This window comes from Pseudochaenichthys georgianus, unplaced genomic scaffold, assembly GCF_902827115.2.
Source record: "Pseudochaenichthys georgianus unplaced genomic scaffold, fPseGeo1.2 scaffold_473_arrow_ctg1, whole genome shotgun sequence".
NCBI classification, from domain to species: Eukaryota; Metazoa; Chordata; class Actinopteri; order Perciformes; family Channichthyidae; genus Pseudochaenichthys; species Pseudochaenichthys georgianus.
Genome location: NW_027263037.1, coordinates 200,872 through 217,090, shown reverse-complemented (window position 1 = coordinate 217,090; position 16,219 = coordinate 200,872). Strand labels below are relative to the sequence as shown.

General features: G+C 46.5%; 1 protein-coding gene across 1 annotated transcript in view; it reads right to left on the bottom strand.

Annotated features, from left to right (window-relative positions):
- Positions 1-6,247: 6,247 nt before the first annotated feature.
- Positions 6,248-16,219, bottom strand: part of LOC117442778 (retinoic acid receptor beta-like) — a gene marked incomplete at its 3' end in the record, with an annotated part of 72,853 nt that continues 62,881 nt past the window's right edge. Inside the window, exon 4 of the mRNA XM_034078727.1 lies at positions 6,248-6,474. Within this exon, the coding sequence (XP_033934618.1) occupies positions 6,248-6,474 (227 nt within the window). The remainder of the gene's footprint in view (positions 6,475-16,219) is intronic.

The following is a 16,219-nucleotide window of genomic DNA, read 5'->3' as shown; positions in this document are numbered from 1 at the left end:
CTGTGTTGTTGTATTTGCTGTAAAGCGTCTCTACTGTAGGCTATTTTTATTTTATGTTCAGCTTCGGCTCCACCAGACATCGTTTATAAATGTGCTATAAATAAAACTTGATTTGATTTGATGCTCAAGTACACGACCCGAGTACTTCTACTTCACAGCACGGAGCTCTAACTCAGTGTCTTGCCTTTGAAAGCGCCCGTTATTCACGGCTACTCTAAACCCCCTCGCTCTCTCTCCACTAACCCGGCAGTGAACTGCTAAATCACTGCAGACTAGGATTTGAATATTTCAGCACATAATTGGAGCTTTAAGCTAATCTGGGGCGCGGCTCCTCTTCTGCCGGAGGACTCAAAGGCATCAGGATCCGATCTCTGGTCATAATGAGGAACTTCTCACAGTCTGCGAGCAGCGTAATTACCCCTGATCCCGATTAGGGCTTCATCTGAGGCCCGACTGCCACTCCGGCAAACAGCAAGCACCGGCTCGTACTTCCAACCAGATCTCTGCCATTATGTCTACTATGTTTATTTAGAAAGAGCAGGAAGTGTCTGGCGGCGCGGGGGGGGCGGAGGGGAGAGGGGTGACAGCGATTAGCAGCTTTGTGTTAGAGCGCTCTGGAGACGGGGGCTTTGTGCCGCGGAGCTAATAGCTTCACTTTGTGCCGCTCGGCTCCGAGGTTTACTGTCAGGGGATCTCATCGCTGACAACAGACACATTACGGCAGCTTATCTTTGAACAACCGGCATTTCACACGACTGACAGGTGTCATGAGACTTCTCACAACTCAATCATGAAGCCTCCCCTCCCCCGTTAGCTGTCGCTCGCTCCCTGCAGAAGTGTTTGTGTGGAGCGTCAGTCAATCACACGCAGGCCCGCCTTAACCTGCCATCAGGCCCTGGGGCTGATGGGTTTGTAGGCCCCCTATTTAAACAACAAATCAAAGTCATGTATAGCCTCAGCTCTGTGATGGCACTTCTCCACTCTGCTCTGCGCCTGGTCCTCTCCTCCAGATGAGTGACGTATCGGGCCCCCCTCGTGTATCTGTCCGGTTGCCGTTGGCTCCCCTCCACGTAGCAAGTCCTCGTCGTCCTCTCCTCCAACAGATAATGTCCCTCCTGTCTGTTCTTCCTCTCCCGCTACTCCATCGCTATCAGAACCAGACGGCCTACTTGGCTCCGAGGCCCCGCTGCCGCTCGGTACAGAACTCATCTGTCCTTCCTCCTCATCTGTCCTTCCTCCTCATCTGTCCTTCCTCCTCATCCCGGCCTACAGGTTTAAAATCACCTGTAGGCTTTGACATGTTTTGTAGCAGCTGCTTGTCTCCAAACTCCTCTCCCCTCAACAATTTCCTTTCCGAGCGCCACTCTCAAACTTTTTCTTCTCAAACTTTTTCTCCTAAACAACCTTCATCTGTCACTCAATCACTCGCAATTTGAATAAGTCACATGTGAAGCATATTCTCATTCTGATTGGCCGTTGAGTGGTGCCCACGGACTGTTACGGAGTCATCTCTGGAATCCATCGATCTGATTGGTTAGCGGAGCAAATGATCAAAATACTACGGAGGGAAGATATTTCCGTTTGGATCACTGGTCTGGGGGAAGCTCACGAGTGTGTGTGTGTGTGTGTATTTTTGCGTTTGTGTGTGTTGTGTGTGTTTCCCGGGGAAAACCCTCACGAGAAACACCGGCTGTTGTTGTGCCTGCTGTGACGTCAAGTTACTTCGTTCTCCGCTTGTAATTATGCCGAAGCTTCAAAGCTGTATTTATCTTCTGAATTTGCCGAAACAAGTTTAATATTCTGAAAGCCAAGACTTTGTTTATTTGAAACCAGATGAAAACAAACTGTCACGGACCCTGCCGTGTTATCTATGATCACTATACGCCTTACATTCATAATGTCAGCCGGAGGGAGGGGGGGCGAGTGGCGAGGGAGAGCTGTCATCTTCCCTTTACAAGCTTCAAAAATGTATTTATCGTGTTTTTGGAAATAAAAGTTTCATATTCTGAAAGCCAAGACTTTAAAAAAAAAAAAAAATGTAATTACATTTAAAAAAAAAAAACGTTTTTATTGGCTCATGATAGGCCCCTGATCTCCGTAGGCCCTGATCTCCGTAGGCCCCTGATCTCCGTAGGCCCCTGATCTCCGTAGGCCCCTGATCTCCGTAGGCCCCTGATCTCCGTAGGCCCCTGATCTCCGTAGGCCCCTGATCTCCATAGGCCCCTGGTCTTCAGCCTGGTCAGCCCGTGCATTAAGGCGGCCCTGATCACACGCTCAATCTATATGTAAGTCGTCCTAAAAGCAAACACAGCGCTGCCATTCCTGCGTGTCAATCAAAGCGTCCCTATCTCCGCTACCTCCAGCCGGCCGACCTGTCAAAGCGTCACAAAGTGGTTTTTTCCAAACATTTGCATGACCTCCAACTTTTGCACCGAGTCAAGTTGAGTGCAGAACCGTCCCTCGGGGGTTTGGTTGTCACTCAGATGACGGGAATGTACGATATTTTACAGGGTCGGTTTGCTGCGAGACCGGACAAGCGAGGCCTGATGTGGCCGACAGGTTCTCCGTCAAGGCCCTGCGAGGATTAGCTATATGGGCTTCATGGGTTGTTAGTTTTGAGCCGCTGTTCGGAGGTTCAGGGACGACACAGATCTCTCGAGCATGACGCTTGGAGATGACAGGGATAATAAAGCCCTCACACACACACACACACACACACACACACACAACACACACACACACACACACACACACACACACACACACACACACACACACACACACTACACACACACACACACCACACACACACACACACACACACACACACACACACACCACACACACACACACACACACACACACACACACACACACACACACACACACACGCACGCACACACACACACACACGCATACCATGTATACATCACTTCAGGGGACATTACATTGACTTACATGCATTTCCTGGAGACTTACCCTAACCAAGTCTTCACCCTAAAATTAATGACCCCCCTTATGGGGACCTCCAATTTGTCCCCATAAGGGAGGCGAGTCCCCCACACGTGACTGTGTAAACAGATGTAGGTCCCCACAAGGATAGTAATGCTAGACCACACACACACACACACACACACACACACACACACACACACACACACACACACACACACACACACCACACACACACACACACACACACACACACACACACACACACACACACACACACACACACACACACACACTCCTGTTATATAAGATGTTCTTATCAGATATCCTAAAATCCATGTTGCGATGATATTGAAGTGCCGACTGTTGGTGCTCTCACCAAAGACATTTTGGATCAGTGGTGATATGGATTAAATGACTATAAGCTCAGATAAATCGATATGATATGAATGTCTTGCCCGGTCTTACATCGTGCATAACTAGCCCTGCAGCCTTTGTCTCTGTTCGACCAAAGGGATAGTCAGTTTGAATTCACAGTCAAACAACAACACAAGCAGACAGCACGTGTGTGTTCTGCACGGGGATGGCTCTCTGTCCGTGGAGTCTGGTGGCTTCGAAGAGCAGACAGAGAAAGGCTGTCTGACGGAGAGCTGGAGAAGTATGACTAACACAGAACAGTCTGTCAGTCCAGAACATTACATCGATGAGGGGTTAATGGCATCCAGGGCGACATTGAGCCTCGTGTCAAGATATCGGTTTAATATCGATAGATTGCTCAGATCTCTTTCCCGTACGCTTTGATTCATAAAACCCCAAACACGGGCTGATCGGATCGGCTGCTTTGAGTCCACTGTTCTGCAGCGATACGCAGACTCAAAGCACCGGCTCCTTGTTGTTCGTGCTACCTGTCGAGTTCAAGGAATAATATGGAGTTAGTTTTAGTGCATGTTCCACCGGTCGTTATTCCACCCATAAAACCCGCCTGCGTGCCAGTCACCGTGTTCATTAATAAAGACCAGTGGCGAACCGTGTCTATCACAACTGGACCTTCTGACCCCCCCCCCTCCGCGGCATTATAATGTCCGTCTTTTCACTGAATTGTCGTCTTGAAAGGGAACTCACAACGATTCCGCAACAACTTCATCTGCACCTGTTGCACTTGTCATTTCAACGTTAACAACAATAAAACGGCATGATTTGCTTCGTCGCATTCATCTAGCTCCTCTGTCTCGAGCCAGTTAACGCGGGCCTTCTAGAGCACCTGGAACCTTCTAGAGCACCTGGAACCTTCTAGAGCACCTGGAACCGAGGGGAGACTCTGAAAGAACACGCCCATTGGCTACAAATCAATATCTGATTGGTTGATCAAACTGTCAGTCCAAACGTGCGCTCTCATTCAGTGCAACGGCCAGGGCCTTCGATCAAGGATGTAGAATACCTGGTTGAAGGAGATTCTACCCAGAGACCCAGAACGAGATCTGATTGGCTGCTTTCTTTTCCACTGAAATGCGTAGTGCATGGTCCGAGAAGGACAAACAAATCAACGTAACACTGTGATATTACAGATCAACACAGCTGAGTGTTCCAGAGTATTCTCTGAACACCTTCGCCACTGATAAAGACACAATGGCCAGTTTACTGAATGCTTTGATTCGTAATGAGACGACTGTTGGACCTCAGGATGTGAATCTGCGTCTCGCTCGGATCTCCTGGCAGAACAGACGCTTATAAACTGTACGCATTGTTTGTTAAATGTTAACCTCCGAGACCTCCACCGTGAGAATGTGTGAATATCAGTCGTTATGTATAAGCTTATATCAATGTAGATAAACAGGCTTTGATTCAAAAGGCCTCTTGTTCTCGAGCTCAGGATGAATCTGTCTGTTTCTCACCCGGAAGAACAAGAGAAGGCGAACTGTACGGTCTTTAATCATTCGTCTAACGGAGCCATACGAGGTATCCATGAGACTACGCACAGGAACCAACAAATACATCATTCATCAACTAAAAACTACAAGACCTGGTTGACTATAAAACTATTCAAATGATGTTCAACGATGACCTCATAACATCCAGGGACTTCTCACACGGAGAGAAACAGACCTGTGAAATCCCATTTGTTGTTATTTCTTGTAAAAGTAATTTCTTTCTGATTTGTTTTGTAAAAAAACTAAAAGAAAACAAATTAACAAGACAAACATGTCGCCGATGACGATGACCTAATGTTTTATTTATAAGACAAATATATGCTCGAGGGGGGGGCCAGAGAAGTGCTGTTAAGCTTCTTCTTCTTGCCCTGTTGAACATGACAGACTGTCTGAGAATTATTGTTGGGGTATGTTTTTGTTTCTGACATGTTCAATAAATGGACAGCAAAAGAACCGACACCAGAGAGAGGGTAAAGTTAAGCATTCGTCTCCAGAGCCGGACGCTGCTGACGATCGGCTTCCTGTCTGGAAGACGTTTCCCTTCGGCTGCAACGTCTCAGTCTAGACTTCTCTCCTTCTAAGTCCTCCTCTCCCTGATGCCACATCTCAAATCTGGGGCAAACAAACCCTGCAACCATCATCAGCTCCAGCTCACCAGAGACAGCTGGAAGCGGCGATGAGTTCACCGCACGATGTTATCACTGTGTGACTCATGCTTTCTGCAGCCTTTCACACGTAATGAGTGGCTCTTGAGAGGAGGACAAGTGAGGATTTACCTGGCGGTGCATTGGAGGAGGATTCCGAGTACAGAGCTCAGTATTGATTTTCACTATGAGCTCTGCACTCTGCGGGGAGTCGGGGTCTACGGGCAGAGGTATTGGATCAGGGTGGACGCTCTAACGCAGGCTGTCCAACATACTTTGTTCAATATACTGTGAGTCAGCAGCTTGAGTGTAAATGAGGCATAAAACTGTTGAAATTGCATTTGATTTTCTTGGTTGTTTTTCACAGATTTTGAAGAGGCTATTATTTTGTATATATTGATTGTTGTGCTTTTATTTATGACTTTAATGTGTGCATATGTATACAGTACATGTGTCTTTTGATTATGTATATATATATATACATATTTGATTACATATTTTATATATATTTGTATTTTGTATTCCTCTGGATTGTGGGAAACGGTATTTCGGTCAGAACACACAAACTGAAAGATTGACAATAAAGTTGACTTTGACTTGTTCATAATGTTTTGTCCAAAGACAGATCAGAACGTACTTGTATGCACTGAAACAAAGGGAACTCTTTGAAGTCGTGGTTATTTCTTGGATTTCACTGGTCGGCCACTTGAGCTCAAATCTGACCCCTGAACGGAGAGGACTTTGAGCCCCCCGCTCCAACATGTTTATGGCGCAGGTCCCTGAACTCACCGTGGTGTATTTGCCCAGCTGGCAGAGGGAGGGGAAGGTTTCCTGATGGGCCTTTCTGATCTTCTCGATGATGGTTTCCAGCTCGGCCGTCAGCTCGTAATTCTCCGTCAGCTCCGGCTTCGGACTCTCCTTCTTCTTCTTATTGCGGTCGTTTCGAACAGCTGGAGGAGAAGAAAGGGTTAACAAAGGATTAGAGACAACGATGACTTGATCGTCACCAGAGAGGGCAGAAGTACACATCCTTCACTCAAGTAGAAGTACACACATCCTTCACTCAAGTAGAAGTACAGACATCCTTTACTCAAGTAGAAGTACAGACATCCTTTACTCAAGTAGAAGTACAGACATCCTTTACTCAAGTAGAAGTACAGACATCCTTTACTCAAGTAGAAGTACAGACATCCTTTACTCAAGTAGAAGTACACACATCCTTTACTCAAGTAGAAGTACACACATCCTTTACTCAAGTAGAAATACACACATCCTTTACTCAAGTAGAAGTACAGACATCCTTTACTCAAGTAGAAGTACACACATCCTTTACTCAAGTAGAAGTACAGACATCCTTTACTCAAGTAGAAGTACACACCTCCTTTACTCAAGTAGAAGTACAGACATCCTTCACTCAAGTAGAAGTACAGATACTCGTGTTTAAAAATACTCTGGTGAAAGTAGAAGTACTGACTAAACGTCTTTACTCAAGTAAAAGTAAAGAAGTATGGGCTTTGAAATGTACTTCAGTAAAAAGTACAGGTATTTGGGTTCAACATGAGAGAAGTAGAAAGTACAGGTATTTGTGTTCAACATGTAAGAAGTAGAAAGTACAGGTATTTGAGTTCAACATGTAAGAAGTCAAAGTAAAAAGTCGTCAGGAAAGTAAGTAGTGGAGTAAAGTACTGATACCAGAAACATGTACTTAAGTACAGTAATGAAGTATTTGTACTCCACTTCCTCCCACCTCTGACAACTGGAGGAACTTTGCTGCCAGTTAGCACATGTCTCTGGTACTCGTGAAGAGCTGCAGCGAGTTGTCAGACCTTATACAAGGAGAGAAGACTCTGACGGCTCAGTGCCGCCGGCAGAGTCTCCAAACTTAGGAAAAACAAAGTCTGGGAACTCAAGTGCTCTAAAAAGGAATTTTCTGATTTGAGGCGCTATTAAATATTTGACCGAATGAATTTATTACACTTTTCTCTGAGCTATTTGGGAAGTTGTATTATGTAGTTGAAGTTGAGTCTAAAGTTAAACTTATGTGAGGCGTAGGTTTGGTTTTAAATGTCAGAGACAACAAACCAACACATAAAACATCAACATATACGTTTTCTGTTTGACTTAAGAGTCAACTGAACCAATCCAGAAGCTGAACACATGTCCTATCGTGTTCTAAGGGTTTGAATAGGTAATACTTCTTCCATGTTGAACCAAAATACCTGTACTTTCTACTTCTCACATGTTGAACTCAAATACCTGTACTTTCTACTTCTCACATGTTGAACTCAAATACCTGTACTTTCTACTTCTCACATGTTGAACACAAATACCTGTACTTTCTACTTCTCACATGTTGAACTCAAATACCTGTACTTTCTACTTCTCACATGTTGAACACAAATACCTGTACTTTCTACTTCTCACATGTTGAACACAAATACCTGTACTTTCTACTTCTCTCATGTTGAACTCAAATACCTGTACTTTCTACTTCTCTCATGTTGAACACAAATACCTGTACTTTCTACTTCTCTCATGTTGAACACAAATACCTGTACTTTCTACTTCTTACATGTTGAACACAAATACCTGTACTTTCTACTTCTCACATGTTGAACACAAATACTTGTACTTTCTACTTCTCACATGTTGAACTCAAATACCTGTACTTTCTACTTCTTACATGTTGAACCCAAATACCTGTACTTTCTACTTCTTACATGTTGAACACAAATACCTGTACTTTCTACTTCTCACATGTTGAACTCAAATACCTGTACTTTCTACTTCTCTCATGTTGAACTCAAATACCTGTACTTTCTACTTCTCACATGTTGAACTCAAATACCTGTACTTTCTACTTCATACATGTTGAACACAAATACCTGTACTTTCTACTTCTTACATGTTGAACACAAATACCTGTACTTTCTACTTCTTACATATTGAACACAAATACCTGTACTTTCTACTTCTTACATGTTGAACACAAATACCTGTACTTTCTACTTCTTACATGTTGAACACAAATACCTGTACTTTCTACTTCTTACATGTTGAACACAAATACCTGTACTTTCTACTTCTTACATGTTGAACTCAAATACCTGTACTTTCTACTTCTCTCATGTTGAACTCAAATACCTGTACTTTCTACTTCTTACATGTTGAACACAAATACCTGTACTTTCTACTTCTTACATGTTGAACACAAATACCTGTACTTTCTACTTCCTACATGTTGAACTCAAATACCTGTACTTTCTACTTCTCTCATGTTGAACTCAAATACCTGTACTTTCTACTTCTTACATGTTGAACACAAATACCTGTACTTTCTACTTCTTACATGTTGAACTCAAATACCTGTACTTTCTACTTCTTACATGTTGAACTCAAATACCTGTACTTTCTACTTCTTACATGTTGAACTCAAATACCTGTACTTTTTACTGAAGTACATTTCAAAGCCCATACTTCTTTACTTTTACTTGAGTAAAGACGTTTAGTCAGTACTTCTACTTTTACCAGAGTATTTTTAAACACGAGTATCTGTACTTCTACTTGAGTGAAGGATGTGTGCTTTTGCCCTCTCTGGTGACGATCAAGTCATCGTTGTCTCTAGGGATCAATGAGCCAATAACATGTAATAATCTAATATAAGACAATTTAAATATCTAAATTCGATGGTTTTGATGTCATGCATTATTCAACGTTCCTTAAACTTCCTTGCGTTGTTTTGTGTACCTTGATATGAATCCACTTTTCTATCTCAAACCCTTCTCTCTTACCGAAAAGGGCTATCGTTGGTGACAACTACACATCAATGGTATCATTTTGCACGGCAGCTGTCAATCAGTATTTTTCTTAATCTCAAGCGTCAAAGGGAGGATGGGTGGGTGACAGGTTGATGGTTTCCTGCCTTTCTAATGATTGACAGGTGACAGACATGTTTACGGACTATATGAACACACGAGCTGTTGTTTATCAACCAAAATCAAATAATCAATTATTCACATCCGAGTTATCTCGATGATACGATGCAGCCATTCAGCTTCATCACCATGGAGAGATATATCTGTCTCTGTGGAGAAATGAGGACTATTTTTATCCTGCTGTAATCTATCCTCTCTAATCTCTCAGACTCAAGGACTGATGTTTTACCACTGACAGTAACATATTATACACATGTTTCACTTTTACAACGAACTATATCGGTCTTCGTGATAAACTGGCGACACACATCCAAGACCTATCGCTAAAGTCGGACGCTAAGACATTAAATGCGAACACACACATTTGTACACAATAAGGACACCTGTTACTTTCGACTGCTTTCGGTACATGTTTGCGTAATATCCCAACGTGAAAAGTAGTCCGATAGACATAGGGTCGTACTTGGCGGGTGATGCAAGTACAATGGCAGTTCTCCGTGATTAGGTTTATGTTGAGAACAGATCATGGTTTCGGTTCAAAGCAGTGGAGGAAGAAGTACTCAGAGTTAAGAGCAAAACTATATTTTCAAAGTACTTTCCGAAATGTAAAAGTACCGGCATACAAATATACTTAAAGTACCGAAAGTAAAAGTAGTAAAAGTACTCATTATGCGTAATGTCCCATTTCGAAATTGTACATATTGAGTTACTGGTATCAGCGTTTCCGCCAGGGGGGCGTCTTGCGTCAAACTCTCGATCTTCTCTCGAATTATTAATATTTTTGGACGCCCTTGGCTCGAGTTCAGGGCGTCCCGAGCTGAATAAGGGCGTCTAAAAACATTAATAATTCGAGAGAAGATCGAGAGTTTTTATCGCTTGAAATAACGAAAAGGAAAAAGGACATCCCTCTGAGGGGCAAAGCAGTCTGGTGGGATTATTTTCGGAGTATTGAAGATCGTTTCCCCGACATCGGCGGTGCCTGCTACAGCACAACACGGAACGTGCGTGATTTGGACGCGATGAGCGGGGGGGTTTTAGTGGAGCGGGGGGGTTTTAGTGGAGTGGGGGGGTTTTAGTGGAGCGGGGGGGGTTTTAGTGGAGTGGGGGGGTTTTAGTGGAGTGGGGGGGTTTTAGTGGAGCGGGGGGTTTAGTGGAGTGGGGGGGGTTTAGTGGAGTGGGGGGGGTTTAGTGGAGTGGGGGGGTTTTAGTGGAGCGGGGGGTTTAGTGGAGCGGGGGGTTTAGTGGAGTGGGGGGGTTTTAGTGGAGCGGGGGGTTTAGTGGAGTGGGGGGGTTTTAGTGGAGTGGGGGGGTTTAGTGGAGCGGGGGGGTTTAGTGGAGCGGGGGGGTTTTAGTGGAGTGGGGGGGTTTTAGTGGAGTGGTTTTAGTGGAGCGGGGGGGTTTTAGCAGAGCGGGGGGGTTTTAGTGGAGTGGGGGGGTTTTAGTGGAGTGGGGGGGGTTTTAGTGGAGTGGGGGGGTTTTAGTGGAGCGGGGGGGTTTTAGTGGAGTGGGGGGGGTTTTAGTGGAGCGGGGGGGGTTTTAGCGGAGCGGGGGGGTTTTAGTGGAGCGGGGGGGTTTTAGCGGAGCGGGGGGGTTTTAGTGGAGCAGGCGCGTGAGCAGCGAGCACCAGAGCCTCGCAGCGGCGAAACTGAGCCGGCGCTTTAAGAGCCGAGCCGAATGATCCGGCTCACTAACGCAAACAGACAGTGTCTATAAGGGACGGCTCGAGTCAAACTTCAAGCACCCCCCCGCTCTCGGGGTAGACGCCCTCTCAGCCCTGGTCTGGCGGAAACACTGACTGGTATGCTGTTATGAATATTCATGTTTTTTTTTTAATCACAACTGGTAAAGTCGAGCTAATTTGAAACTGTATATACTGCTGGGTATCTTCACCTATAAATCTGTGTCAAAGTGTATTTAATAATTGACTTATATTACGAATTAGATTATATCCTAAACTCGTAATGAAAGCTGTCAAATAAATGTAGTGGAGTACAATATTGGCGCCGAAAATGTAATAGAGTAGAAGTATACAGTAGCATAGTTTATTAGGTTTGTAATGTAACTTAAAGTTAAACGGTATGTCAGGGAAACTTCTGCAGGAATGGAGAGTCAGGACTCAGAGAGACACGAGGACAGCTGGAGCTTTGATGTCAAACACTGATGTTTATTACAAGTCAACGGCCGGAGAATTCACATCACAAGTCACAGCAGCAAAAGGTTCTGACTGCACGGGTGGGTTGTCAATTCTGACCAGCCTATCTCTCGATAGACCTTTAACTAGTTTACAGAGAGTCAATGAGCATATTGAGGAGGCGTAAACATCTGTGGAGCTTAGAAAGCCAGCGTTCCCACAGCCGTAAACCATTTCGTGACCGAGAGTTGAACTGGTTTATCAAGACAGCTGGAGCCTCCCATTCCTTAAGAGAGATACCAGAGCCAGGGTTTGGTCGTAAATGTCAACACACAGAAAAGGTTAAATATCTAAAGTAAAGACAGAAATATTCTTTGACACGTTATATTGTTACGTTCTCTTATTTACACTGTCTATAGCTCCTGATGCTAATGCTAACACCCAGCTGCTGTCCTACCTAGCCACAGCATCAAGTCTAGACCAAGCCCCCAGGAAGTGCGCCGGACGCTGAGGAAAATATTCGTTGTGGCCAAACGGCGGTACTGCAACTTCCGTATCAGTCCGTGACGTCCCTGGGCCCAGAAAGACTTTCCCCATTGACTAACATGGGGAAAGAGACGTCTGCAAATCGTTGGACATCTTTTCTTTTTTAATCCAATAAACTATCCAGTGCGAACATTTGTATAGCCCTTATTAAAAACATTCGGTCCTCAAGTTGTAAAATGTGCTAATAACGTTATTCTGAGTTATTTTCCTCGGCATTAGGACCCTGCTGTAGTTCGTTCATAGCATAACGTTAGCATTTTGCTTCTGGCGACTAGATTTATGATTCGAAAATGATAAAAGTAGGGCAGATATGTGGAGATTATCCGGCTGAACAAAACGTGATCCGTCTCTTAAAGGTCACATGTCATTTCCACTGATCATAGTTCCCTTGTTGAGGTCGACTAGAATAGATTTATTCTGTTTATACTTTCGCATACAGCATCTCTGTAAAGTCTGTGTATTCACTCTCTCCACTAAACGTCTCGTTGCAGCTCTTGCCCCCCCCCCCCCTCCCTGTGAGCCCAGTGTGCTCTGATTGGTGGGGACCAGTCGGGACGTTGTGAATCGCGCTGAGCTCCGTGGAGGTGTGGTTTCCTTGTTTAGCGATACACGGCGAAACACAGCGAAACTCACCCTGAGCACACACAAAGTCACAGCCGAAGTCAAAACAATAAGTGTGGCTTGATACTGAGAAAGAAAAAGGTTGATGAACGCTGTGAGGATGGGTCTGCAGAGAGGATGGGTCTGGGGGGACGGGCGATAACCGGAAGAGCACGACATGGGACCTTTAAATGTGTCTCAACCACAGACCTTATTTCCAGCTATTTTCCTAAATCCTACGGAGAAATTGCGTTTTTGTCGAAGGAACCGGAAGGAGTTTACATCTGGGTTTTCGGACGCGTCACTGCGGTCTCTATGAGCAGCTCTCATAGGACAGACCGAGACTCCGCCTCCGACGCTGTATCCAGTTCTTATTATACATCCACGCTCTACTCGAGACTCAGCGCTGGCGTCAGAGCGGTTATGTTACGGTCCATGGATGAAGTGCTTATCCCGTAATCAGGCGTTAGACCCAGATGAGAGTCAACATCAATGTCACGTCTGCTTTGCCAACAACGCTTTGTGTCCTTCAAAGGACGCACGCAGCTCGATACAAAGGCCATCTATATGATTGGATGCCTTTAGAAATATGTCATTAACTTAAATGCACAGCCCCATCCGTCAGATCCTCTGAGTCCCCATGCTGTGTGTGTTTACGCTGCCACGCGGGGACTCTGACCCCACGCCTCCGTCTCTGCATTAGCTTTGAAGAGACGATGTGTTCTGGCCTGAGTACCGTCAGAGTGCTGACTGTAATCACTCCATTCAACGTGGCCTACATCTGTGACCTATATGTGCGTTATAGGGCAGTGTGCACGGCGGCGCAGACATTATGTGAGGGTGGGACGAGCCCCCACCTTTTAAAGTGATTAGTTCAGACCCCCCCCACTTCTACCGTGTGGAAAGTCCGTGACTCGGTCTCTCCGCTCGCCGCTCTCTGCAGAGCGCTGAGTCAGAGCTTCACTTTCAAATCCATTCCACTCGCTGATTGAGAGAACGCCCAAATCAATGAAACCCGTCCCGTGTTTTCACTGCTGCTGTGCACCGAGGCAGATTCTCAGAGCCGTGCACATGAGCCGTGCACATGAGCCGTGCACATGAGCCGTGCACATGAGCCGTGCACATGCTGCCTGTTTTGCGTAGCTGTGTCTTTAGTTGTAAAAGTATGCGCGCCACAGTTTCCCCGCCGCGAGGCTCCGGCGCCAACAGTTCACGAGCTCCACTAGCACCCGCATATAAGCCGCTGTTATTAAAGAGGTGGAGGAGAGTCCTCTCCTGTAGACTGAGAGGCTGGTAGCTGCAGCTCAGTGAGGTGAAGGACTCTCTGAAGGACTCTCAGAGAGGTGGAGGAGAGTCCTCTCCTGTCAGACTGAGAGGCTGATAGCTGCAGCTCAGGGAGGTGAAGGACTCTCTGAAGGACTCTCAGAGAGGTGGAGGAGAGTCCTCTCCTGTCAGACTGAGAGGCTGGTAGCTACAGCTCAGTGAGGTGAGGGACTCTCTGAAGGACTCTCAGAGAGGTGGAGGAGAGTCCTCTCCTGTAGACTGAGAGGCTGGTAGCTGCAGCTCAGTGAGGTGAAGGACTCTCTGAAGGACTCTCAGAGAGGTGGAGGAGAGTCCTCTCCTGTCAGACTGAGAGGCTGATAGATGCAGCTCAGTGAGGTGAAGGACTCTCTGAAGGACTCTCAGAAGGACTCTCTGAGAGGTGGAGGAGAGTCCTCTCCTGTCAGACTGAGAGGCTGATAGCTACAGCTCAGTGAGGTGAAGGACTCTCTGAAGGACTCTCTGAGAGGTGGAGGAGAGTCCTCTCCTGTCAGACTGAGAGGCTGATAGCTGCAGCTCAGGGAGGTGAAGGACTCTCTGAAGGACTCTCAGAGAGGTGGAGGAGAGTCGACATTTTACTGGGATTTCTCACTTCATTCGTGGCAATGGTAATCTTCCAAAACCAGTGATGTCTGCATGATGGCTTATGGTGTCAGAGTTAGGGGTTTGTCAGTATATGTGAAATGACTACGTTAGCTACGTTAGCTACGTTAGCTAGCGTTAGCTACGTTAGCTAGCTATCTGCACAGTCACATGGAAGGAGTCATGTGACCACAATGTTAAAATAAGACCATCAAACATTCAGGTACGTTTCCAACAACAGAGACAGTTGTTCAGCTTTATGATCCTGAACGTCACCAAGAGCTCCGTCCCAGCTGTGTGCGTCACTCTTTAGTGTCCCCTGGTCTCCCAGCTGTGTGCGTCACTCTTTAGTGTCCCCTGGTCTCCAGCTGTGTGCGTCACTCTTTAGTGTCCCCTGGTCTCCCAGCTGTGTGCCTCACTCTTTAGTGTCCCCTGGTCTCCAGCTGTGTGCGTCACTCTTTAGTGTCCCCGGTCTCCAGCTGTGTGCGTCACTCTTTAGTGTCCCCTGGTCTCCAGCTGTGTGCGTCACTCTTTAGTGTCCCCGGTCTCCAGCTGTGTGCGTCATGCGTCACTCTTTAGTGTCCCCTGGTCTCCCAGCTGTGTGCGTCACTCTTTAGTGTCCCCTGGTCTCCCAGCTGTGTGCGTCACTCTTTAGTGTCCCCTGGTCTCCCAGCTGTGTGCGTCACTCTTTAGTGTCCCCTGGTCTCCAGCTGTGTGCGTCACTCTTTAGTGTCCCCTGGTCTCCCAGCTGTGTGCGTCACTCTTTAGTGTCCCCTGGTCTCCAGCTGTGTGCGTCACTCTTTAGTGTCCCCGGTCTCCAGCTGTGTGCGTCACTCTTTAGTGTCCCCTGGTCTCCAGCTGTGTGCGTCACTCTTTAGTGTCCCCGGTCTCCAGCTGTGTGCGTCATGCGTCACTCTTTAGTGTCCCCTGGTCTCCCAGCTGTGTGCGTCACTCTTTAGTGTCCCCTGGTCTCCCAGCTGTGTGCGTCACTCTTTAGTGTCCCCTGGTCTCCCAGCTGTGTGCGTCACTCTTTAGTGTCCCCTGGTCTCCAGCTGTGTGCGTCACTCTTTAGTGTCCCCTGGTCTCCAGCTGTGTGCGTCACTCTTTAGTGTCCCCGGTCTCCAGCTGTGTGCGTCATGCGTCACTCTTTAGTGTCCCCTGGTCTCCCAGCTGTGTGCGTCACTCTTTAGTGTCCCCTGGTCTCCCAGCTGTGTGCGTCACTCTTTAGTGTCCCCTGGTCTCCCAGCTGTGTGCGTCACTCTTTAGTGTCCTCTAGTCTCCCAGCTGTGTGCGTCACTCTTTAGTGTCCCCTGGTCTCCCAGCTGTGTGCGTCGCTCTTTAGTGTCCCCTGGTCTCCCAGCTGTGTGCGTCACTCTTTAGTGTCCCCTGGTCTCCCAGCTGTGTGCGTCACTCTTTAGTGTCCCCTGGTCTCCCAGCTGTGTGCGTCACTCTTTAGTGTCCACTGGTCTCAGTTGTGTGCGTCACTCTTTAGTGTCCCCTGGTCTCCCAGCTGTGTGCGTCACTCCTTAGTGTCCCCTGGTCTCCCAGCTGTGTGCGTCACTCTTTAGTGTCCACTGGTCT